Below are 27,604 nucleotides of genomic sequence, written 5' to 3'. Positions count from 1 at the left end.
TCTGAGCTCAGACTGGTTTGTAAGAGAGCTGTAGCACAAGAGCTCCTCTGAGCTCCTGACTGTCTCCAGGAATTCCACTTCCACATCCATACATTAGTCGGAATACCGGATCGCCATGGAAACGGCTCCCCGAGCGCTGTGGGTGGGTGAGGGGGAGGTGGAGGGTGGGATTGGGCTGCAATAAAAAGGTGTTGCCACTGATTTCTCAAACATGCCCATTTATTCTCCACAGGGCAATTTAAGAAAGCGCAGTTCAGCCCCTCCCCGAGTCGTGATCCGGCCGGAGGCGGTCTGTTGCATTTAGCGCAGAGACACAGAGGATTCACGAGCACCGCAGCACCTGCAGCTGCAGCTCTGCCTCAGATTGCTACTCTCGTTTTTAATGAGCTTACAGATTATGGGCTTTAATGTGTAGCTGGTCGTCATGACAACGTACCAAGAGTACTTTACACTTACACATTGATCCTGAGGTGCCAAGCACTTACTGACAATAACCATATCCTGAAATAGCGATGGGACGTCTCCTACCCTCAGAATCACGTTGAACATGAAGAACCTGTGAATATCAGGCAATTTCAAGAACTGGAAAATTCATAGACATTAGTAAAGTTATGGAAAGATAGAACTTTTATAGTTATGGTACACTGTTAAAATCGTACAAATCTGAAATATCAAATTGCCTACAAATTCTTCGTAAGTGATCTCTTTAAAAAAAATCTTAGTAATTACAAAATATATAGAAATGAAAAAGCATAGAAATATGAATACGGGACTCTGGTGGAATAATTATAATACCATAGTACTGTATGATTACTCTATTCATATACCATAGCATTTACACGGTACTTAAGTACTTCAATAAATATAAATATTTTATTATTAATTAAGGTTGTATTATTAATATCGTTGATAACATTTACTATTTTATTAATAATATTTAAAATATGATTTAATATTAATCAAATCATATTTTTTAAGGCCTCTAAATGAGCAACAAAATCAAACCTTTACCGATAAACCTGTTTGTTTTTTTATTTCATGCCAGGCTTTACAGGATTAATTAGTGCAATTAAAAAACTAATTAAAATGACAAAAGAAAAATTACTAAAACTTTCCAAATTACTAACACTTTTACTAATTACTATTTTAAGGCTTATTTTCAACTTTTATTTTTCAACGCCAACTTTAAACAAAACTGAGACACAAAATACGTTTTTTTAATATATTTTTTTCAATACATTTTATTTTTTAATTAATATTAAAATTAAATGACTTAGAAAATACTGTCATTCAAAAAAAAAAAATATATATATATATAAATAAAATCTAATTCAAAATAATAGCAAAAAATTTACAATAGTATATCGAAGATACTGGTCGCACATCAACCCCTTTTATTTTTTTTAAATCCTCTCCTCCAATCTGGTTGGACACGCCCACTTTTCATGCTCCAATCAACTGCTGTCAAAGTTCATAATTACAACATTTTTGAATTATCCAATAAATGCAATCTCAACTGCACATGATAAGGCAACTGAATTCAAGACAAAATACATTTCTTCCTTAAGCGAAATATTAATATCCAGGTCATGGTGAGTAAAGGTGAGAGCTCATCCCAGTATTACCGTAGTATTATCAGACCTCACTGCATTGTCTTAAGCACGTAAAGGAGGGCGAGGGACGGCAAGCGTGATCTTCATCAGACCCACTGCTGTCTCCGACACACACACACACACAACGTGACAGTGATGAATGTGCCGGAGCGCGGCTGGGGCCGCTCGGACCCTCTGTGAATCTGCATACATATGGCAGGGGGCCGACCCATGTGACACATTAATGTTAATCAAATGCACTTGACAGTTCCTGATTAAAAATGTTGTACCTAGAGGCCAGGCTTCATGGAGCAGGTACAGTCGCTGCATTTTAAACACTGCAGGAGTTTCACATAAACATGCTGGAATCATGAGGAATGTGATGATTCTGGTTCTGATTTAGAACCATTAATGGTTCTGTTAAAGACTCTTTTAGTCAATTTGAGGGAGATAAACAAAATACATTATTGTTCAAAAGTTTGGGGTCGTATTTTTTTAAATATTTTTGAAAGAAGTCTCTTCTGCTCACCAAGGCTGCATTTATTTAATGAAACACACAGTAAAATATTGTGAAATATTATTACAATTTAAAAAAGCTGATTTCTATTTCAATACATTTTAAAATGTAATTTGTTTCTGTGATCAAAGCTGAATTTTCAGCATCATTACTGCAGTCTTCAGTGTCACATGATCTTCAGAAATCAGTATAATATGCTGATTTGCTGCTCAAGAAACATTTCTGATTATTGTCAATGTTGAAAAGAGTTGTGCTGCTTCATATTTTTATGAAAACGGTCATATATTTTTCTGGATTTTGTGATGAACGGAAAGTTCAAAAGAACAATATTTATTTGAAATAGTTTGTCACTTTTGATCAATTTAATGCATCCTTGCTGAATAAAAGTATTATCGTTCCAAAACTTTTGATTGAAGTGTATATTTGGAAAACATTTTTTATTTTACATCCTATACTTAATATTTTTTAAAGGAAAACAAGCTAATTTTACAATTCTTAAGTTTATATATATATATATATATATATATACAGTATATATGTGTGTGTATGTGTATGTATATATATATGTATATATGTACGTGTGTATCCAAACTAATTTTCTTACAGGTCATGGCACCAATTTCAGCATCCTGCATCTTTCAAAAATCCACTGTACCTTTGAATTTCTCAGTCTAGCATCATCATGTGTGACGAAGAATAAAGAAAAAGAAAAAAAGGCATCAGAATTTCACATTAAACCTTTTTCTCTTCTCCCTGTCCTTTGTGGCCCTTCAAGCTCAGGCAAAGGAGCCCATTATGTGTTGCCCTAAAGCCTGTTTTGTAAAGCGCCACGGAACAGTGTAAATAGAGCGTCTTTCTCTCTCTGAGAGGCTGCTGTATGAGTCCATGTGAAAGGATCAATATGCTAAACTCGCGCAGTGCCCACCACCTGTAGGGCCGTTTCTTTTGGGCCGTTGCTCTGTCAGCCTGGCAGTCTGTGCCATTACATTCAGCCCAATGAAAGAAAGAAAGTAAGAAAGAATGAATGAATGAAAGAAAGAGAAGAATAGACTGGATTCTGCCGGACGGGACGGGCTCGTGTGTATCCCCCCTCTCTGTCCTGCATTAATCCAGGGTTGGAGGGGCAGCTGCTGTACTGCTGAACAGACACCTGGTGCAAACCGCCGAGAACAAACGCTCAAAGAAATATCACTTAACCGAGAAATGTTCAATGTCACGTTCTTCGTCAAACATTCAAATAAATAACACTAAAACAACAAGAACAAACATTCAGTGTGATGCTCTTCACCAAACGTTCCAATCGATATTCAAATAACATTAAACTAGGAAAAAATCAATGCAACACCACCAAATGTTCAAATAAATATCACTTAATGAGAACAAATATTCAATATGACGTTCAAACGTTCAAATAAATAACACTAAACTAGAACAAATTGTCAACGCAACGATCTTCACCAAACGTTCAAATAAACAAACATTCAAATAAAAAACTCTAAACTAGAACAAACATTTAACACAACGATCTTCATCAAACGTTGAAATAAACAAAGATTCAAATAAAAAACACTAAACTAGAACAAACATTTAATGCAACGATCTTCACCAAACGTTCAAATAAACAAAGATTCAAATAAAAAACACTAAACTAGAACAAACATTTAATGCAACGATCTTCACCAAACGTTCAAATAAACAAAGATTCAAATAAAAAACACTAAACTAGAACAAACATTTAACACAACGATCTTCACCAAACGTTCAAATAAATAACACTTAAATGAGAACAAACACTAAACGAGCACATCATACAGAATAAAAGAACAAAAGTGACACTGAAGTTCAACTAACCCTTTATATACAAGATGTTTGCAGTTGCTTTTGGTATGGTATTCTCGGTTGTTTTTAGCATGTCGATGCAAAGGTATTTGAAATTGCTTTTAGCATGTGGCTATATGGTTGTTTTGGTGTTCTGAATGATTTTTTAGCATGTGGCTATATGGTTGCTTTGGTGTTCTGAATGATTTTTTTTAGCATGGGGCTATAGGTTTGTTTGGGTTTTCTAAATGTTTTTTTAGCATGTCGCTATATGGTTGCTTTGGTGTTCTGAATGATTTTTTTAGCGTGTGGCTATATGGTTGCTTTGGTGTTCTGAATGATTTTTTAGCATGTGGCTATATGGTTGCTTTGGTGTTCTGAATGATTTTTTAGCATGTGGCTATATATGGTTGCTTTGGTGTTCTGAATGATTTTTTAGCATGTGGCTATATGGTTGTTTTGGTGTTCTGAATGATTTTTTAGCATGTGGCTATATGGTTGCTTTGGTGTTCTGAATGATTTTTAAGCATGTCGCTATATGGTTGCTTTGGTATTCTGAATAATTTTTTTTTAGCATGTTGCTATGTGGTGGTTAAGGTGTTCTGAGTAGTTTTAACATGTGGCTATGTGGTTTCTTACTGGCCCAAGTCTCCAGATAGGCCTTATTAGCTGCGATACCATATTGTAGGAGTTCACCAACTCAAATCACCAACCCAAACTACGACCAACAGCAACAGTCCTGCTCGCCTTAACCAGTTTTTGAATTCAAATTAGCATCGGACAGCAGATGCCACGATCATGGGCATTAGACGCTGAAAGGCCTTTCATGCATTTAAGGGCTTCCTGCAAGATCTGCATGTGATTTTGCCTCCTCGCAGATGTGTCTATAGTTAATCTATACTTAGCAGACGGGCCGAGCGGGGGGAGGCGGCATCAACATACAACTCATTGTGCATGAAACTGACCCCATTCAGGGTCATTTGGCATGTGACACCACTTGAGGCGGGGCTTAATGGCCCCGTAGAATCAGCCACACAAGGACCATAAAAATGCCAGCCCTCTTTTCCCCCGGGGTAGGGAGGTGCACGCTGGCCTCTTGACATACACTGGCAAGCCTGGAGGGGGAACAAAAGGAGGGCCGGTCTAAATGGCCTCGAGAATGCCGAGCGGAGGGCCAGGCAGAGGGGAAAGAAAAGTGCTGCTGAAGGAGCGAGCCACCCGCTCTGATTGGTGAAGCTCCAAGAGGGGCTCCCAGATGGCAGACGGACCCCTTGTGCCACGGCCCGTTAGAGCCCGGTTGGGGGGAGGGGCCCCGATTCCCTCTCTCGCCCTTTCGTCATTAATCATCGGTGACCCCCCGGTCCCGCAGCATTCGCCTCTGGATGGTGCGGAAACTCAAGTGCAGCTGCTTTAAATGTGAATAGAGCCTGGAACTACAATCAACAGAAAATCATTTCAATTCATCCCTCAGTTCAGTGAATGATGCATATAAATTAAGACATTGTGCAGTGCACTGAAGTTACCTTGCAATGGAAGTAAATGGGGCACTTTGAGGGCACAAATGCGTAGTACCACATATTTTTTTAAAGCACTTATGTTGAATCTTCCTGAAAATACGAATTTTAAATAATTAATAAATAAACCAGTTATCTGACACATGCATAATTCCTGTCTATGGATTTTTTTTCCCCTATGTAAAGTTATTTTCCTGCATCTTTTTTTTTTTTTTGGACCAGACTTTGCATGGTCAAGACAGTTTAAATATTCAGTAACAAATTTTCATAAACAAATAAAAAAAGTGATTTTAATTAATCACACCGTCTCATTTTTGCACCAATTTTAAGTGTATTAAAAAAAACAATTACAGCAAACTTATAATGGACGTAAATGGGGCACTCTGAGGGAACAAAAAGATGACGTACTGCATATTTTTGTTAAAGCACTTTTTTTGTTAAAGAAGGAATCTTCTTTAAAAAATGTTATATATATATATATATATATATATATATATATATATAGTCCAAAACAACATACAACACTTATAGTTATTCGTCATCTGCCTAATTCCTGCTTGGATTTTCTGAATCATTGTATGGATAATGTTGCAGTTACAGAGTTTTCTGGCTTTGTATGATCAAGATAGTTGAAATATTGGATCATTTCCTGCTCCAGTTTTAAAACCAAATCATCGTTTAAGACTGCTGTCTCAGGCAGTTTTACTTATTAGTTATTCATCACTTGTGTATTTACTATACAATCATTTTCATGCATCACTGCATAATCATGCTAATTTGAAACAAAACAGTTCAGAAATACTGGATTACATTTTTGCATAAACAAGGTCAAAAAGCGATTCCATCACACAAGTCTTATGTTTTGAAAAGTACATAAAGCAAAATAATGCATTGAAGTAAATGGGGCACTTTGAGGGCATGAAAAGACAATGCACATGTAGCACTTACATGGATTGTTCCTTAAGAAAATTCAAGTATGCATTTGTCCAAATTGTCATTTGAGACTACTGTTTTAAGCAGATGAACTTCTAGTGTTTGGATTTTTCATCTATGTAAAAAGTCATTATCCTGCATCACTGCATGGATCTTGCTAAAGTAAGATTTTCCTTGCTTTGCATGGTCAAAATAGTTGCATAAAAGTAAAAAATTTATTATATCACAAAAATATTGCACCGATTTTAAAGGCAAAACAAAGCATTAAAGCAAACTTACAATTAAAGTAAATGGGGCATTTTTAATCACACAAGTATCATTTTGACATGCCAATTTTAAACAATGGAAGTAAATGGGGCACAAAAAAAATGGGATATTTAAGGATTTTTCCTTAACAAATGTGTGCTATGAAGTTGTCCAAATTAGTCATTTTCCTGCATCATTGCATAGACTTTGCTGAACAGAGTTTTCTGGCTTTGCATGGTCAAGATTGGATTGGTTCGTAACTTTACACAGACAAGGTCAAAGCAATTCTTTCACAGTGATCTTAAAGAAAAAGACTTGCATTACCACATTTACTTCCACTGTAAGTCATAAAAGCAAAAGACCACGAAGGAACTCAAACACACAAGGACACAGAGAACCCAGTGTTTATTTGATCAAGATTTTAATGAAAAGATTCTAAAATGACTTCTCGTAGCTGTACATTAAGACTGTGAACGTGAGATGAGCTCTGTACACTGTGTTTTATTCACATGAGACAGAATGCGAGCTGCATGCTGCATGTAGCCCTGACCTGAATACAAGCTCTCTGAGGAACGCGAAACCGCCGTGTTGTCCACGCAACGTGTTCAAGGCTGACCAAAGACATGACAGTAATTCCAACTAACATTCGTCAAGAGCAACTTGTCTTCATTCACAAGTGTGCTAAACTAATGCTCCTACTGGTGACGATGTCTGTTTTCCTCCAAATGTCTCTCTAGTCTGACGTCCTGCTCTCATTCAGAATGAAAATAAATATTAATCAGCATGTAAAGTTATTGGAATGCTAAATTAGAACGCGTATGGTGGACAGGCTAGCAATGCAATATGGCGTTTAACTAAAAACATATGGGAAACATGCCCACCTGCTATGCACGTGCTTGTAAATCTGGCTTTGGTTTAGTTAGTTTGGGTTGGTTTGGTAACTTGAGGTCCTTAACACTTACCAGTTATGTTGACAAGAGGCAACGTTCGAACAAAACAACATATAATACTATCCGTGATATGTAGAATCGGACAAAACTACACATTAGCAGCAAACAAGTGTGAGTTTTAATCTTTGCATTTACTTAAAGCTTCAGAACTCAAGTAAATCTGTAAATAACTGATAAGATGTAAAGGAGGTCCTGCGTAAAGGACCTCAGTGAGAACTTAGAAAGTGCATTTTATAAAGCTTAAAAAGATGTGATCCTACAATGAAAAAATGAGGAGATGTGAGTGTTTCTTAGGAAAAACCTTTGGCTCTGTTGGGCATTTGCAAATAAAACTCCTTTTAGAGAAAAAAAACCGAATCGACCGGCAGCCTTGAATCGCAGCGTGCAACAACACGGCAGCTTTCAGTACAGAAAACACAACCTTGAATGCCTTTGACACAATTCTAAAAGGTCCCTTCCTGTATCGGCGGGCAGAGGCGTACAGACAGAGAACATTTCAAAATCGACAAACAGCCTTCAAGTGTCCGTGACAGGAAACACATGATCCAGAGCACATGCATGCGTTGAGTGAGATAAGATTACAAAAACGATATGGGATACATCCTTTATGATGGACACTACATGGAGAAATACATTCCTCATGTCTACGTCTTCACAGGTTTGAAAATGATCTATGTCTTGTGTCATTTTTTTAAATCTATCTCTCAGCTTACTACAACAGAATACATCAGACCCTGAAGACATGACGTCTCACCCAAAGTGAACACTTAAAAAGTGAAAACAGGATCAAACAAATAAATACATTCATCACTGACAATAGACATTTGATAAAAAAAAGTGAACACTGTCAGTAAGTGTTTGCACCAATGTAGACGGAGGAGAGGCCAGTCGGTTCTTAAGTTGCTTCTTTTGCAGACAAAAAAAAAACAGGCAGCTCAGAATACATACAACACATTTTTTAAAAACTAAAATAAACTAAGAGAGAGATGATGCAAAAAATTAAAAAATAAAATATATTTATTTATATTTATATATATATATATATATGCAGCAATTTCTAAAAAGTTACTTTGAGGTCAGAATACATACAACACATTTTTTAAAAACTAAAATAAACTAAGAGAGAGATGATGCAAAAAATAAAAAAATAAAATATATTTATTTATATTTATATATATATATATATGCAGCAATTTCTAAAAAGTTACTTTGAGGTAAATGTGTATGTAGTTTTATTCATGCGTATTTACATTTTTAAAAAACGAAAAAAGAAAAGCAGCAGATTCATAAAAATAATGATGTCAACAACATGATTTTCAGAAGGGAAGTCTCGGAACATCTTAAAGGGCCAATCGCAGATCAATAAAAGTAGCAGCCCATCCAAATCAAAAGCATGCGGCTACGTTCACAGGGTAAGACACACGGTTACGATTCGTTTAAAGACGGTGACCTACACAGAAGCAGGTGCAAACTGGCCTCTCCTCACCTGAGGTCTATGACTGTAAAGAGTTTATGTAAACAATGAGATTTTATACACAAGTATCTTTAAATGTCAGACAAGCTGTCAATCAATCAATCAATCAATCAATCATTCAAAATGTGCTTTGGTTTAGAAAATAGTCTGAAAATTTGGGTATGAGCTTTCATCTTATTCGTTTATACATTTTGCGCTTACTAGAATGCTTGTTCTTTTTTATTTTTTTGTTCATAAACACTCTAGAACTTAAAAGAAATTCTTCCATGTACATCTCTAGCTTCGTTTATTTTTGTTTTTTTGAAGGCGTTTTGAAATGGGAACATCGCTCGTAAAATCTATTTCGTAGGAAACTAGTGTTTTGCTTTTCATCGATAAAATACAGAAATTGACACAGTATTGACACAGCCTTACAAATGTAGTCGAAAGCTCCGCATTTCAAAATATGCAGAACTATCCCTGAAGCTTTGAAGTAGAAACATTATTGTCACAGTTTGAAACTTTGTCATCCATTTTTCCGCTCTCCCGGTTCTCTCAGCTATAGTCTCAAATGCTGGAATCAACAACAGAGCCTCGTCTCACCCAAGACATCATTTTTTGATGGTATTCAAATTAAGTGCTTGTAAATTAGCAAGATATCAATGGGAACCTTTTCCTGGAGTCCTGTTCAGTACGTTTGACAACAAAAAATATTTAAAAACTCTCCCTGATTTGAGGTGTGTATCAACGCCAGAGCGCACTTATACTGTAAAAAAACTAAATCTAACATCCAAGATGTGCACAACTTAGAAAATAAGACATTTTGGTGACTTGCATTGGGTTAAAGTTAAATATAACTGGCTATTTTGGTTAGCTTTGGTGCTATGCTGAAATCCCATGAATACTGTGTGTAAATAGAATGAGTTGCACACGTCTTCAGTATACTGACTTGAATAACTGATGCAGACGACTTTAAAAATCAATGAAAAAACTAAGTTTGAGCAGGCACATTAAAGACCGAAAGAATTCCAGGAAAAAGGCGTCTGAAAACACTACTCCGTTAACACGACTATAGCTGCACCCCAAAGTTCATCATTAGCAAGCCCAAACACAAGACTTTGGAGAAAGAACCAGAAAAAATATCCCCAAAAAAAAGGAATGCCATTAAGACTTTTACATTAAGAAGGCTAAGAATTAGAGCTGCACGATAAATCGAAATGGAATCGAGATCGCGATTCGACAGAAGCTGCGATTGTCATGCGTATCTTTCAGTGAAGCACGGTTCTGTGATCAGCAGTAAATCTCCATCCAAAGGCTAGAGGGCGCTCTCGCACTGAAACTCCAAATAGCCTACGCCTCGCAGAAGAAACCCAGAAAATCGCTGCAGCTGAATAAACAGAAGCTTCAACTGCTTTCATTGATTCAACGTGACTAATAAACACACGACTCCGGCAATATACGGTTTATCCGAGTTATTATTATTATTATTATTATTATATTTTCATTAAAATAAAGTATAATGCAATGCCTTTATCACTGCTTAAATACTATGAAATATGTTGCGTGCCTTATTCTGTGTAAGAAGCCACATCATCTCACAGAAGGATTTATTTCAAACACTCGACTGATGTTTAGGGCTGGGTATCGATTCAGATGTCCCGATTTGATTTCAATTCGCAAGCTCTCGATTCGATTCGATTCTCAATTTTTTTGATTACATTCAGTGAATATAGTTTTAATACAAATGCTATTGATATTTCAAAAAAATTAACTGTAAACATCAGTTTACAAATGGTGAATTAATAAAAATAAATTAATAACCACATGCCTGTATTTTAAACCTATTCTTTTTTTTTTGTATAGGGTCCTTTTTTAAACAATAATAGGGCCCTATAAAATGTTCTTAATTTTTCTGGTAATCAGATGAAGGCATAAAACATTAATTTATCCTAATCAAGTGAAAATTAAACCCTTTTATTTTTTGGCAAACAAATGCTGCACAACAGAGGTTTACTGTTAAAATTAAAAACAAAACAGATGTGATTATTCCTTTTAAAAATAAAGATTTATTAATATTTATAAGCAGTAGTAGCATTGAGTCTTAAGACTGCTAAATAGTAATATATTCTGACAGTAGAACGTTAAACTAAACTTTTATTTTGACGGGTTGCCGTGAAGAACTTGCAGCTGCTGTGTATGTGATATGACGGTAGATTTCGAAACGGTAAATGCTAATGAAGTGACTCTCAGAGCAGCTGGAGATGACATTCGTGTTCATATAATGAAACGGCAGAAGCTGAAAACACCGTGAGCGTCATCCATGCTTTAGTATGTGTAAACAAAACAGTGCGCCGCACCATCTGCCATTCATTCATTGCTGAAATCATGGCGCCTTATGCGTGATATCAAATGCTTACGCAGATTTATAGTATTACTATAGCATTTCACCGGAGCACTGCGAATTGCGCGTATGGCCATGATATCTGCTGAATGAATGAGTAATATATTCTGACAGTAGAACGTTAAACTAAACTTTTATTTTGACGGGTTGCCGTGAAGAACTTGCAGCTGCTGTGTATGTGATATGACGGTAGATTTCGAAACGGTAAATGCTAATGAAGTGACTCTCAGAGCAGCTGGAGATGACATTCGTGTTCATATAATGAAACGGCAGAAGCTGAAAACACCGTGAGCATCATCCATGCTTTAGTATGTGTAAACAAAACAGTGCGCCGCACCATCCGCCATTCATTCATTGCTGAAATCATGGCGCCTTATGCGTGATATCAAATGCTTACGCAGATTTATAGTATTACTATAGCATTTCACCGGAGCACTGCGAATTGCGCGTATGGCCATGATATGTGCTGAATGAATGACAGGATTTCTGTTGTAACATCACGCAAGGTAAAAATTACTCATGGAATGTGATACACTGGGATTGGCGAAATAATTCATCCGTAACTGAGTTATGAAATGAAGATGGCAGCAAAGAATTCAGCACTGAACTATAAATATATCCATCAGCGTCTACCCAACACTGATCATGTAACATTCACCCAACACAATTACCAGCATTTTGAATAACCTTACATTCTTTTCAACATGCATACTTTACATAATACCTCGAATGAGTAAATGATAATGGTTTTTACTTGACGCCATGTAATTTAGCATGGTTTTAGAACAAGGTTTTATTTGGGGCTGATGGCTAATAAGCAATCCAGTGCATCAATTCCTCCTTATTCAGTAAGCTTTCCAAGTGTGGTCAACATGTAACACAAGAACCTACGACAATTGCTATACGGTTTTCTCTTGGTCTGAACTAAAATAAATGAGTCCTTCTGAAGTTCTTCAAAGTCTCTCTGCAGACAAAGTAAGAATCCAAAAGACACTCTTGAAAAACTACTGTAAACTTCAGAAAAAAAATGGAAAGCCAGCGGCCCACCAACCACCAGAAGTTCATTGGTTTTTAGTAAAATGTCAAGTACAAACTAACATCCCACTACATTGCTCTTCGTCAAGAACTAAAAGACAAAAGTACATCCTTACCTCCTGCAATGCAATCTAAAAACTTTGGTAGGGATATTCTACAGGAAACGTTTGTTGGTAAGCCATTCTCCTCAGTATTACATTTCTCTTTGGATTTCTCTGACATAAAACGCTCAATACCTTAAATACATGCGCCCAAAGAAGCTATTCTCTACATTAATGCTTTTAAAACTTAAAACCTTTGTTGATGGGCAGGTTACAACTACTTTGAAAGCCTCAGCAAACTTTATACATCTATATTCAGAGACCTCCATAGTTCCAATTAATGTATTGTTCTTAATTAAGAGGTAGCAATGAGACGAGACCTTATGGACTCGCCTTGTTCAGTGAAGGGAAAATATGTAATCAAAAAAGTGAAAAATAACAGTACAGACAGAATTTCTGAAGTTCAATATCACTCAAATGAACCCTGCCCAACCCATCACCCAAATCAACCCAACCCTCTCTGATCCTAAAGAAATAAAGGAAAGAACTTCAAGTTAAAACATTCACAGAAGCATACCAATAAGTTATCTAAAGAAATCTAAAAACAAGTACCTTTAAGTTTGGCTTTTCTTTGAGAGTAAACCCCAATATACTATGTGAGTAATCGACAAAAAAGACACCCATGGCCTCTCGTCACCACTTTGCCATTGGCTTGCATCTAGATGTAGGAGCAGGGTACATTAGGGTATATCCATGCTAAATCTGATCAACGAATCATCAACCACAGTACAAAACTTACAAAGACCCTGTTTTCCAGCTACACCTAGAATTAAGCCAATGGATGTGATGTGCAGAGTAGGTATACTGGGAAATGTTTGGTTGGCTGCACAAAGCTTTTATGAAACAACACTTACATGATGACAGACAAGACATCTTGCATGTCTGAAAACACCATCTTTGAGATCCTTAGGAGACACTTCAAAGAATTAGAACCTTTGTGTATAGAATAAATTGGTCAGTACAAGCTCAAACCTTGCTGAGAGTTTTACATAAAATATACCACCAGAACTCTCGAGAGTGATAAATTATCAAGGACCAAGAATGGAAAGAAGGAATATTTCTGGGACACCCAAAACCCTAAACAATCAGACAGACCACATGGACTTGTGAAAGCAATGCATGGATTGCAGTGGTTGAGAGTGGTCACAATATCCCAAGGAATCATACAACAGCATTAGTACCCCTATTTTACATTCACAGCAAAATTCAAAAAAATAAAAATCATATGCCCATAAACTCATACCGATTGGTTTATTCTTTCCATTGTTGGGGCTCATTGTATGAAAGGCTCCTCCTGTAATTAACAGCAGAAGAGAATCCTGCTTTGGGTTATCAGCTCCTTGCAGTGTACTTCAAAAGGAAGAGGTGTGCAGTGACTCTTTTTGCTGAGGGTCTCCTGTTCAAGGTGTCTTTGGCTTATGACGGGGAGGTATGCATTCGTAGGTGGCTAATGAGGTTACGCTGCTGGGTAAATTTTCCCCCACATAGCTGACATTCGTACGGCTTCTCACCTGAGTGAACCCGCATGTGCTCCGTGAGCCGGTACTGGCGGGTAAAGCGCATGCCGCACTCCTCGCAGGCGAATGGCTTCAGCCCCAGGTGGCTGCGCATGTGGCGGGTCATGGTGCCGCGTTGGGTGAACATCTTGCCGCAGATGTTGCAGGGGAAGGGACGGGTGAGCCAGTGGGTCTTCTCATGTTGTCGAAGAGTGGCCGGATCTTTGTAGCTCTTGTTGCAGACCGAGCAGCTGAAGCGACGCGACTCGGTGCCATGGACATGGGTTATTTGTGAAGACAAGTCTTCCGCTTCTACTTCATCTTCCTTTGGATAGGAATCATCATCCTCCTCTTTGATGTACAACTCTTCCTCTGTGTGGGTCTCCACGTGGGCATTCAGTTCCTCGGAGCTCGGGAAGCCTTTACCACAGGGGATGCAAACATAAAGGTTGTCACCAAGGGCAGGCTCAAAGCCTTCTTGGCGGTAGACGTAATTGGCGCTATTGCGCCCACCTTCACTCTCACTCTGTCCACTCTCTTCACTTTGCTCCTGTCCATTCTCTAAACCTTCCTCATCATCTTTACACTGGAAGGATACTTCAGAATTGCCATTTCCTCCACCAGGGAGCCTCTCCCCAGCCACGTTCAATCTTTTGGCCACTCCGTTGGGTAAAGTTTCTCGTTCTGCATCTTCGCCCTTGTTGCCTTTACTCTTGGGCTTCCGCCTCTGCCGGGTGACCTGCCGGGAACTTTTATGCTGTTCGACGTCCGAAGGCCGTTGGCTTTCTTCACATTCTCCTCCACCCAGCTCCATGGGCTCTCCAGCGGTGCGGTTCTGCGTGTTGGTGTTATCATCAAATGAGGCACTGTTGGCTGTGGATTCTGAGGCAGACTGAGGTGATCCTTGTGGGATGCTGCTGGGACTTACTTCTTCAGTGGCTGTGCTCCCTGAGGGGCTTTTCTTGGAAAGGTCTAGGCCAAGTTCCTGCATGCCACAACTGCCATTGCTTCCATTCTTACTCGTTGAGGGACTGAGCGAATTTGCTGAGGTTGCACAGTGGGTGTTTCTCACAAACATCTCGTCCTCAGACAAGTCGTCTTTGAGTAGCTCCTCATGCCTCTTTGTCTTCTCACTGTCTTTTAACCCTGACATTTGGTTTGGAGTTACAGGTGTAGAGGACAGCCTTTGGTTCCTAGACGTTCTTCCATTGGTAGGTGTGGTTGGTTTATTAAGAAGGGATCTCCCATTACGCTTGAGCTTCTTCCTGCAGAGAGCAGCCAGGTCATGAAGTTGGAGGTAGCTTGCTGCCGTTAGAAGGGCATTGAAATTGTGGTCACTGAACTGATCAGACGACAAAAGCTTGCCAGTATAAATGAAGTCCAGAACCTGCCGGAAAACCGACGGGTTGACCATGTCCGTGTCGAGGTTAATCAAGTTGTCATGAAGGATAAGGGATTTGAAATAGATGCTGCTGGCTGCCAGGATGTTCTTGTGGGCCCGAAAAAGGGCATTTTCTACTACTATGATCACATCACACAGATAACCTTTGGCTCTTTGTTGGTTTAGCTGCAGCAGCAATTGTTTGGCATGATTTGGCAATTCCATTTCCAACTTCTTTTTCTTCACCTATGAAACCTAAAAGAGACAAAACACTGTTATGCATTGTAATGGAAACAAATCCATATAGTTTTATGTCCTACATCAAACACTGACTTGAAAGTTCACACCAAGTTACCTTTTTTGTATTCACAGTTGGGTGTGGCATATTGAAGCACCCAATCCTTATTTTTAAACAGGCAATAGTTACAACACAGCTATTGCTACTTACTGGCCAATCACAGGGGGAGGGTCATTCCTGTTTTAGAGTGCATCTAATTGGACAAAACCCTGTGCAATGCTACATCAGTCACATTTTACTAACAAAGAATGAGTGTAAACATTAAATGTGCAAAGCTGCTAAAAGTGAACTGTCAATGTTTTGGAACACATAGCATATAGATGAGCTCAAAGCTAACAGGCATGAACTGAAAACCACAAAACTCTTATTCTCAAGCAAATCCACATAAACTCTTACGAAATTCTGCACTCTGAATTTAAACAAATCAAGACTACGGAAACTTTTGTTTCTTCTGCCAGAGAACACTTGTGGAAAAAGTCCTTCTCATAGTATGCATAAGCTGGCATCTTATTCGTCAAGTGTGTACAAATTCTCAACTTTTGGCTAAAAGCAGAGAAGGGATAAAAGGCTTGAACAGTAACACAATTTATTTTTTTCTGAGGGCGTCCACTAAGGCTTAACGTTCCTGCCAGCAGTCATTAATGCCAGCCTCCAGGGCCAGTCCCTTTGTTGACATATGGGGGTTGGGTGAAAAAGGCTAGTGGACATCACCGACTAGCTTGTGTGACAGACAGCTTGAAACCTGAGCTGGGATATCACCAAGGGTGTGGTGGGAAACAGGTAAACCAGCACCATTTCCACAGGATGAACAGGCCACGGCTTGCAGCAGAATCTTTGTAATGCGGCAAACAAGGTTTCTGCCATTTAGACCAGTCAAGATTGGCGTGTCAATGGGAAAAACAGGGATTTACCTTTGCACAATGCCCAGGCATTTTCACATTTACAGCGTTGTGATTATTCAATGCCTTGTTTATTAACAATTAACAACACAAATTAGCATGGGTGTAGTACCCGTCCCTGTGGAACACCCAATTGAATACTATAATTTTTTTGTACTGGATTATTGTAAAAGCTTACTCTTGCATATTAGACTCAACAAAATCCATAAATACCACGCTTAAAATAAGCCTAAAAAACAGATTTAAGGTGACTACAGATCTGTTTATGTACCATGCTGAATATTTATCAGTGGTTCCAAGTCAGTCTATCTATCTCAGATTAACCATTTATAGCTAATTCATGATGGCAATGTACAACTGAGCCAAAACCAATAATGGGGACAGGAAACCAATCAGTCAGCAGAATTTTCAGTTTAAGACTGCTTAAAAGCAGACTAATGATGACTCAGGAAGGTGTGAAAAAAATATGTAATGTATTTCACAAGATATTTAAGTCCCACCAATGTGGTACATTAAAAAGGCAAAATAAAATGCAATACTAAAAAATAAAAACACGGATTAAAGATTGGTTAATGCAAAAAAATAAAAATAAACAACTAGTAGTTTAATTTTTAGCCATTTCATCCTTCATTATAAAGGAAAAAAGGCTGATTATTTTAATAACATTCATGTTCACAACCTATACAAGTCTGAACCCTGAAATCTTCTCCATTTACTCGTCTCATAAAAACCAGTATGCCCAGCACTAAAACTAAACCCTATCGCATGATACCATCTCTCAGGGTATTTATAGGCCTCAAGCACAGGAGTACAGTCAAAGAACTGCAAAGCAGAACTGGGCAAACTTTGATAGCACCAAAAACCCACTGCTCAAAAAACAAAACACATTTAAGAAACGCATTTATCTAGAAGTTGCACACAAGTCTTGATAAGATGCTGCTGGTCTTTCAACTGCTCTTCCGACATTCCATTCCCTCCACAAAAACAGCAGTCCTGTCCCAGAGATGAAACAACTGCTCTAATCAGAGAGACTGTCGTCTGGAAAAAAAGTCAAAGTGCAAAAGCAGCCAGTAACAACACAGGTAAACAAGTCTGGCAAGGACTGCGCTTAACCTCATAAACAAGCTTATCCGGTGGCACGGACCCCTGGGGCCCTGATTTTATTGTCTTAAAACACAGAGTACTTTTACTCTTATGAAAGAGGGCATTGGCTAAACAAAACATTATTCATGAGACGCATCAACATGTAATATCTAGCCTACCCTGCAGCAAATTAAGAACAAAAAATGACAACCATAAACACTTTACATTTTTAAAGTGCCTGAATTTTTCAGTGAAGATTTAAGGGGACTAAAATTTCCAAAAACACTGCTGCAAATTGGGTTTTAATAACATCAGGCAGGTTAACTTGATAATAGACACTTATATAGATTGTGCCCAGAGACATTAAGGTCTAAGTGCTACTGTAACCACCAGCCTCAAGAGATCCAAGAAAACTTGGAAGCCAAGCAAACCTGATCCAAACAATCTGATGAACGATCTCAACTAAGAGATAACAAAATATCACTTATCTGAAGAATTCAAGGCCTTCGTCCACTGCCCGTGTGCTTTTCATTCAATGTTATGCCCTATTTGTGCTAAATGAAGGATGGGATTTTATTTCCAGCCCAAAAATAGACATGAAATCTTCTTACCGATGATGACAAAACAACTGCACAAACCAGACTAGCTTCTATCGGTATTCAACCATTAAATCTGTAATCTGACACATCAGAAAATGAATGTTCAACAACAATAAAAAAAAGTACAGTGTATGCTAAGATTTTTATTTGGAATAAAATGAAGCACTGAACCATGCACAATCATGCATTAAATAAATTCTGACAAAAAGTCAACTTGCACTATGATTACACTATTGATCATTTCAAATGCTGTCATACTGTTTGAAAGCAGCAGGACATTTCTTGCATTTGTCCAGGCATGCACTGCTGTATTTTGCAGATAAACTAAAAGTGCATCTGGGTTCACGTGCATGTCATATGTGGGCTGGGCTAAAAGTTGCAGAATACCTAAGAAATCAGACTCATAACACCTAAAAATTGTCAGAAGACATCAAAAGACCTAATTGTTACACACATGTTTCAAATGCACTTCTATGCATGCCACACTTTTAATTAAAAACAAAATCACTGAAACCAAAGATCACATAAAATGCTTAAAATGTAGGCCTAACGGAAATCAAGAATTAGGGAATCTGGCACAAAAACAACCACTCAACCAGATTGAGCAACCCTGGAACAACCCTCAACAGATAAATCACATTGTATTCGTCAACATCCCAACACAATCATGTAATGTCTGTTTTGCCCAAGAAGTGGTTAAAAGGATCTAGTCAATAAACATGCCAAGCATGTTAGACAAGATTTCAGACATGGGGTGATGCCTTAAAGCAACATGCACACAATGCATGCATTCCGACATGTACGCATACACATCTAAACTAAACAAATAAATACAGGGTAACCTATATTCTGGTGAAGAACAGAAATAGACGCAAGTTAAATAATTTCAAACAAGGTTTATAGCCATTTTCCTGTAATAAAACATAAGGGGCATTTTAAACAAAAATAAGTAAAACCATCATTATTACCCAACCAGACCAGACTAGTACAGGTGGCATGACTAGATGAACAGATAAAGCTGTCAAAAACATCGTAAACTTCACAAAGAATAGGAGGAAAAGATTGTGCTTCTCTTAAAGGGAAACAAATACTCAGCTGGGTGTGAAATAAGATTTCAGTCTAAATGCAAACCCACAACACAATTCATAACGATCTTCTCAATGATAATGACTCTAAATAAACTGTCTTCAAGCCCCGTTCCCATCCCGCTCACTCAATAGATCTGATCATCTGCATTATTCAAAGCAGAAACCCAGAGCTGCCTTTCATAAGAGTATTGATTAGATCTTAACATGAATGCCTCTACATCTCTTAAACACATCTTTTATTCTCGTTTTCTCTGACCTTTGTAAAGGACAACAAAACAATTACGACAAGGCCAGCCCGAGCTCATCCAGAAGCAAACTCTACAGTTGGAAGATAAGCTTCACTGGACCATGGACCTAAACATCAGCGGCAAAGCGTGCATCTGCAGGTTTGCTTACCTTCAAAACATTCATCACGACAGCATGCACAAGGCTCCCAACAGGCTTTCCTTACACAAAATGGCCATATCTTTGGTTAAAAGTAATTCTACGTCTCATTCAAGCAAACTATCACCTAGAAAGGGAGTTACTTTAATGGTGTGGCACTGATCTAAACCCACCAACCACTGTAAAATAAGCCCCCTCCCCCAGCCCATTAAAACAGATGAGATTAAAAGGGTCCTTCAAGCTCTCCTCAAGATATAGAAGTAAAATTAAATTATATAACATTTATGCATCATTTAAATAACAATGAGAGCCATGATGACTAAAACCACAAAAGCACTTTAGAACCTCAAATGCACTTCATAATGCAAAACAACAAAGGATATTTTTCCTCATAAAGAGGGATCTACCTACAAACATTACAAGAAATGAAAAATATCTAATTGCATGCCAAACTACATTGACAGCTGTCACAACACCTAAAATATTCTCTCCCATATAAACTGTAGCATAAAACCACAACGTTTGGTAAAAAGTTACTTGTCTTCATATTTGCATGACTCGTATGTCTCATTACTGCAAAAGAAACAAACGAATAATCCAACGTTGCTTCATAATACAACCTAGTCATGATGATCCGAATGCACGAGCACAGCAAGACTCAACAGATACCACTATAAATCAGCTTTCCACTCATAAATAGCGGTTTGCTTTTGTGCATTTAATGAAACAAACACGGATAACCGAAAATCTTCAGTGTGACATCTTAATGCATGAATTAACAATGCAAAACATTATTATATACGAGCATTATAAATGCTAAACGCGATAGTTTAATGCATGCATTAACGATGCAAAGCCATGCACAAATATTCAATATGAGCATTATACACGTTAAAGGTAAAACACACTCTGAAAGAGAGGTGAAACAGGAATGCTGGCCACATAAAGGGCCACTGATCGAGGTTTGCCATCAAGCTGGCGATTAATCATTTTTAGTAAAGTATAAAGATGCAGTATACAGGTATTTCATGTTTTAAACAATGCATTTGATTACTGCATAAGCCACTCTGAAACAGGTACAATGCTTTTGATAAAACACACATATCTGCTCCTGCCAGGCTGCGCTCGCGCTGTGTGTGCGCATTAAAAGCCCAGTGGGCACGCGATAAGAGCAGTATGTTGGAGGAATCAGTGTTTCTTTACAAAAACAAAAACAAGAGAAGAAACCCCCTCACAAACCCCCGTTACATCGCACGCACGTTCCCCCTCGCAACACAAAAGCAAACGCGTGTGTAATAATAAAGTATATGTACCTTGATGCATCGAGAGAAGCTCTTCAAACAGCCCTTCTGTTTTCACATCTCACAGCTTTCCGAGCGCCATCTTGCCTGCAAGCTTGTGTGACGTGAGAAATCCTCACCCCTGACCCAATGTGTGTGTATATATGTATAGGTGTGTATATGTGTGTGTGTATATATATGTGTGTGTGTGTGTGTGTGTGTATGTGTATGTATGTATGTGTGTGTATATATGTATGTGTGTGTATATGTGTATGTGTGTGTATATATGTATGTGTGTGTATATGTGTATGTGTGTGTATATATGTATGTGTGTGTATGTGTGTGTGTGTATATATATATGTGTATGTGTGTGTATATATATGTATGTGTGTGTATGTGTGTGTGTGTATATATATATGTGTGTGTGTGTGTGTGTGTGTATGTGTATGTATGTGTGTGTATATATGTATGTGTGTGTATATGTGTATGTGTGTGTATATATGTATGTGTGTGTATGTGTGTGTATGTGTATGTGTGTGTATATATGTATGTGTGTGTATGTGTGTGTGTGTATATATATATGTGTATGTGTGTGTATATATATGTATGTGTGTGTATGTGTGTGTGTGTATATATATATGTGTGTGTGTGTGTGTGTGTGTATGTGTATGTATGTGTGTGTATATATGTATGTGTGTGTATATGTTTATGTGTGTGTGTGTGTGTGTGTGTATATATATATGTGTGTGTGTGTGTGTGAGACTGTGCATCTTCATCATGCTCAGAGGGGTTGCTATCATTTCTAATTCTAGTATAGTAGGCTAATTATACATGCTTTTATATTAAAATATACATACATTGAATACTTGTAGAAGTGTACTTTTGATTTTGAGGGGGAAATGTGATTAAAACAGCCTCTCAAATACACCGAAAAATACATTGGCATAGAAACAGTTTTCACTCAGAAATTGTCTGTCAATTTCACTAAAAACAAGTAACACATCGAAGTAAGCGAAGTAGACAAACTAATCAAAAAAATACTTTTACAGTGCATTTAGTCAAGCCACATGTATTTATAGTGCTCTATACAATAGCCTACTGATGTATTAAAAGCAGCTTTACAGTAATAAACTAATTGTTAATGATGCAAAGTTAATCAATTACAGTTGTGCGGAAGACAATAGTGTCATTATTCAGCTCAAACAAGTTCAAGTGTTTGTGTTCTCATCATCTGATAGTGTCAGTACAGTTAGATACAATAGCATTTTCTAAATATTGACAAGTCTTTTTAAGCACTTAGCTTTTTAGCCATATACATTTATATCAATTGTAGCCTAAAAAGTCTATAATATGTCAGCTGTGCATCTTGATGTTGTCGGGGTCTTTTATGCCTTGGGACATTATTGTAAGGAAAAACATGTAATTTTGATATTAAAGACTGATTTCAACGTGTACGTTTTTACTAATTTCACAAATTTCTGAAACGTGAGGCTATATGTAGGCCGACATCTTGATATATTTATTAGATTCATCTTGGCTACAATAAATGTTTGTTTAGAAATTAAATCACAAGAACGCTTATTAATACAAATGACACTTGTACAGAGATTTTACTGACAAAATAACGAACCATGTTTACAAGCGTTTGATTTTGCTTGAATAGTTGTTTTTTTCCATGTTTAAGTCAAACGTTATCTTAATATTAAATCTCTGACTGAGGCCAGACTGTTTTGCATGCTGAATACTTCTGGTTTTCGAGCCCCTGCTGTTTTGAGAGACCAACAAGAACAGCAGGTTTGTGAAGAAATGTCCGTTGACAATTCGTTAACATGTTGTTACAGCAGTGGAAGTGAAACTATGTTAAACATGATGAACTATAGAACGTTTAGAAAAGGAACTATGTATGTAAGATGTATTTATTAAATGCCAAGATAAAAATTCCCTTTACTGTCTATTTTTTCTTTCAGTTTAGGAAATGTTTCATTTATTTAATGACATATACTACAATAAGCAGACACGTGTGGCCTAAAATACCAGGCTTAAGTTGATCAGCAGTTGAGTGATTATTATTCTGTCACATGTAGAGTGTGTTTGGGACAGATTGTGCAGCATTAATAAAGTGCTCTTACACCCCCTAATGGACTCGTTTTGTTTTACTTTCTCATATTGAAGCAGATATTTGTATTTTTTATGTAAAGAATATGTATCTCTGAAGGCGTACTTTTGGTTTGGACACTGGGGGGTTGAAGTGTGAACTGTTTTAGTAGAGTCATGCTCACTCATAAGGTTTATTTATTTGTTTGCTTGCTTATTATATATTTATTTTTGTGACATGGTCTTTTGTGCTATCATCTATGCAAAGTTGGTGCAATAAAGTAACATCATAGTTAACAATTACTTGTTTACATAGGATATATATATATATATATATATATATGTATATATTTTTTTAGCCATCAGCAATATCTGCTGCTACTTCCTTAATTGTGGTTACAATTTAATTAGTTTTATATAAGCGTGTTAATGTTACATACAATATAACTTTTTCGTTGCCTGAAATAATAGGTATAAACTTTAAATGAAATAAAATAAAATAAACTGATGTAGTATAATAACTAAAACTGAAATTAAAATGAATGAAAGCTATATAGACATACTCCATACAACACAACACAACAAAATTATTAAAAAAATGAACACTATAAAATTAAAATGATAGCATTCCAATGATGGTAAAATAACACTGCATTTGTCACACACGATGCACAAATGATCGTTTATTACTTTTATTCGTTTATTTGAAGAGACTGAAGGGAATTCAACGCGCTTTGCATTGTGGGTAAAGGCAAATCCAAGATGGCGGCGAGCAGGCGACTGCACAAGGTAAATATTCCGAAAAATCTGCTTTTATGCATACTAAATAGATATTTTACTCGCTTTACCTCAGTGAACAGGAATAATGTGAACTTGAATCACGGTTGGGCGGAAAGCTGAAACTTTAGAGCACTCTGGTGTGAAATATGTGGCGAGGATGATGAGGAAGAAGCTAACGATCTTAGCCGTAGTTCGAATTTACACTTCTAATGGAAATATAAATAAAGATAAAGCTCATATATGATAATCAGTGTTCTGGGTGAGTCTAATTTAGGGTGTGCTTCAGAATAAACTGTTGCACGTCTGTTAAAGAGTGTTGTCGTTGACGGAGGATGAGAGTAGATAAGACAGAAACTACCTTATCTGTAAGTTTATCAAGTAAGATCAAACCAAACATAGTGATCCAATTGAAATATAATGAATACTAACTACTTGAATACAACAGATGAAGTTTTCTGAAGTGTTCTTAGTGTGTAATTTATGATGCTATGAGAAAGAGAAACAGGAAGTATGTCTGTTTTCTTCCTTGAAATAATTTGTAATTGACCAAATCTTTTTAAGATTAATGGTATTTTTTTTATAAATATGTGCATTCTTTTAGTTTTGAATGATTACATTCATATTTCAAACTCTTGGGCTTCGCAGCCTGTTAAATGTTCAAGGCATAAAAATAACAGTATATTCAGTGTTTTGCGTGAATTTGTGCCATTTTAACAGATTTCAATACAAATGGCTTGAGTTACAATGTAAGTTTAACTATAGTTTTTTTAACTGTAGATGAGGATTGTTCACATGACCACAATGAAACCGAAAGTATTTTGTTCTCACTTTGTGGTTTCTCAAATCTCTCAACAATTCGTGAAGTATCAGGTTTCTTTGTACCTTCATATACTGTGTTTAACAGGAACTTGATGAAATTCGCAAGTCTGGAATGAAAAATTTCCGCAGCATTCAGGTGGATGAGTCAAACATTCTAACCTGGCAAGGACTCATTGTTCCTGTAAGTTTTTATTGAATGCCAATGTGGTTTTTTTTGCATGAATTGCATGCATAAATACTGTATATCACCATCATCTCTCAATTTGAACCATTTCGAATGCGCTCCGCTTTCTTTTTCAGGACAACCCTCCATACGAAAAAGGTGCGTTCCGGATTGAGATCACATTCCCTGCAGAATACCCCTTTAAACCTCCCAAGATCACATTTAAAACCAAGATCTACCACCCGAACATTGATGAGAAGGGTCAAGTGTGTCTGCCGGTCATAAGTGCTGAGAACTGGAAACCTGCAACCAAAACTGACCAAGGTATGGCACATCACTAAGCCATTTTATCCGCCTCACACCCATAATATCTGCATTAAATATGTTCCCCCCTCCCCCCCCCTCTTTCACCAGTAATTCAGTCTCTCATCGCCCTCGTCAACGACCCCCAACCAGAACACCCGCTGAGGGCCGACCTGGCGGAGGAATATTCAAAAGACCGTAAAAAATTCTTTAAGAACGCAGATGAGTTTACAAAGAAACATAGCGAGAAGCGGCCAGTGGACTGATATCGCATGAGCGCGTTTTCCCTTGTTTCTCCTTTGCCCACTCTTCCAAAACCGTTTCCCCCAATCCGAGTCCCCGCCAGTCCGCCCTCACTCTCGGTCCCCCGCGGAGCATCCCAGCCACATTTCACCTTCGACAGAAGGACCCGTGACTTCTCAGCCTCTGGGTCTGTCGAAGCGTGTCAAAATTGTGATGAGGGGAGCGTGCGAATGAGAACTCGATAAAAGTGGTGAGATTTGGGGGTGGGGAAGGACGGGGGCGAAAAGGTTGTTCCTTTTAATTTGTTCTTAAATTGCACAGAGATGTGTTCAGGTCATGTAATCTGCTGCGTGATGAATCTTGACTGTTTTCATAGCAGAATACTATGGTGAACCAGAGTATAATGTTAAGTCGTTTCACATTTATGACATTGAAGAAATCCAATCCAATAGTTTGTTGATTGAAAACACGTAATACGTCAAAGGTGTGTGGCAAATGTTTCTTTTATATTTCTCTCTCATCTCTGTCATTTTTTTGCTTAGGTTGCACTGTTTTCTGTGGAACAAGGTTTCATGTTCTTCATAATCTCAGTTTGTAACTCACTGAATCACAAACTAGTCACTGTCATCAATATAATGTTTATGATGTCATATAAAGGAAAGCAAAACTTGACTTGACTTTGTGTCTGACTGAACATCATGTATCTTAAGACCTTTCTGGGACACACAAACATTTCTTTAAGATTAAGGAACGATATTCTCTATTAACTAAGTTTTCCCTAAAAAACAAATTTCCTGTTTATTAATAGTAAAGTGGTAGTTGCGGTAGTTATGTTAAGTATTGGGTTGGGGATAAGGGATCTAGAATATAATCATGCGTTAATATGTGCTTTATAAGTACTAATAAACAGACAATATTCTAGTAATATGCATGCTAATAAGCAACTAGTGAATAGTGGTCCCTAATCTAAAGTGTTACCAAATTCCTAAACTAAACCTCCCTTTTTAACTGCATGTGAGATAGGAATAGTATAAGTATAGTATAGTCGTATAGGAATAGTAATATCTCTTTTCACTAGTTGATTCCTGGATTTGGCAGATACAATCACTGTACTAAATTGCAGTTGTCAAGGTTTAAGGAAGCATTTTTTTTCTTAGATTGAGGGGTTATGCAATTAATGTTAAAATAGCTGTAAGGTTTTGTTAGTTCTAGACCAGGGGTAGGCAAGTTCGGTCCTAGAGAGCCGCAGTCCTGCAGAGTTCAGCTCCAACCCTGAAAACAAAACTCACCTCAAGCTAATCAATGTCTTCAGGATTACTAAGGCTATAGGCAGGTGAGTTTTGTTTTCAGGGTTGGAGCTGAACTCTGCAGGACTGCGGCTCTCTAGGACCGAACTCGCCTACCCCTGTTCTAGACAGAAACCTGTTTAGTCCTATTATGCAAAATCCAAAACACCTTGAACATCTAACGATGAAACACTTCTTCATCATGGACATTTGGGGGCGTCTTGATGCTTCTGATCCAGGAAAACGTGAAATGAACCGCCAAACCACTATGAAGAAGATCTGAATCTGATTACAATACTGGATTAAAGACTTTCAAGGTAAATGGGTCGATTTGTGCAATTCTATTTAAATATATTTTCTTATAGACTACAGGATTGCTCAGTGCAGATTTGGGGGTGGGGAGCTCAGTGCTCAGAAATGAGTTTAGTTGATTACAACAAGCTACCATAGCTGCCACCAAAATACACAAGTACTTGTACGGTTATTGCCGATCAACGACAGATACTGTGGTCATTTGTTATTAGCTACCACTTTAATCAAAATATAAATCAAACTAAATTAATTTCTAATTCTAAGTAAATTCTCAGTTATGGTAGTCATACCTACAGCTTTATACACACTTGGTAAGTTTGTAAAAGTTACAATATTCTATCAATTATTTTTTCAGGACGAGAGTATATAATAAGCAGATTAGACCATTTAACCTATAATTGACTGATTTTCTTATATTGACAAGTGTTTTTATATTTCAACGTTCTTCTGTCCATATAAACGTAGTGGTGGTTCCAAGGTACAGTGATGTTATCAGACGGTAAATTGTTTTATTACCATCATTATTGGCTACATTT

At 37.5% G+C, this 27,604-nt stretch overlaps 2 protein-coding genes across 2 annotated transcripts; one reads left to right on the top strand and one right to left on the bottom strand.

The window, feature by feature from the left end:
* Positions 1–11,937: 11,937 nt before the first annotated feature.
* LOC107602240 (hypermethylated in cancer 2 protein) lies at positions 11,938–21,207 on the bottom strand. The gene is made up of 2 exons (XM_016294695.1): positions 21,102–21,207; positions 11,938–15,692 (listed from the first exon to the last, which is right to left on the bottom strand). Exon 2 carries the CDS (start codon positions 15,660–15,662, stop codon positions 13,977–13,979), a length of 1,686 nt encoding a protein of 561 aa, XP_016150181.1. The 5' UTR covers positions 15,663–15,692; positions 21,102–21,207; the 3' UTR covers positions 11,938–13,976.
* Positions 21,208–23,895: 2,688 nt separating this feature from the next.
* On the top strand, positions 23,896–26,175 carry LOC107602229 (ubiquitin-conjugating enzyme E2 L3-like). The gene is made up of 4 exons (XM_016294675.1): positions 23,896–23,951; positions 24,847–24,942; positions 25,062–25,248; positions 25,339–26,175. The coding sequence occupies exons 1-4, from the start codon at positions 23,925–23,927 to the stop codon at positions 25,491–25,493; spliced, it is 465 nt and encodes a 154-aa protein (XP_016150161.1). The 5' UTR covers positions 23,896–23,924; the 3' UTR covers positions 25,494–26,175.
* Positions 26,176–27,604: the final 1,429 nt, after the last annotated feature.

This window comes from Sinocyclocheilus grahami, unplaced genomic scaffold (assembly GCF_001515645.1).
Source record: "Sinocyclocheilus grahami isolate Dianchi unplaced genomic scaffold, SAMN03320097.WGS_v1.1 scaffold322.1, whole genome shotgun sequence".
NCBI lineage: Eukaryota > Metazoa > Chordata > Actinopteri > Cypriniformes > Cyprinidae > Sinocyclocheilus > Sinocyclocheilus grahami.
Note: the sequence above shows the minus strand (reverse complement) of the source record. Positions and strands in the feature narration are given on the sequence as shown.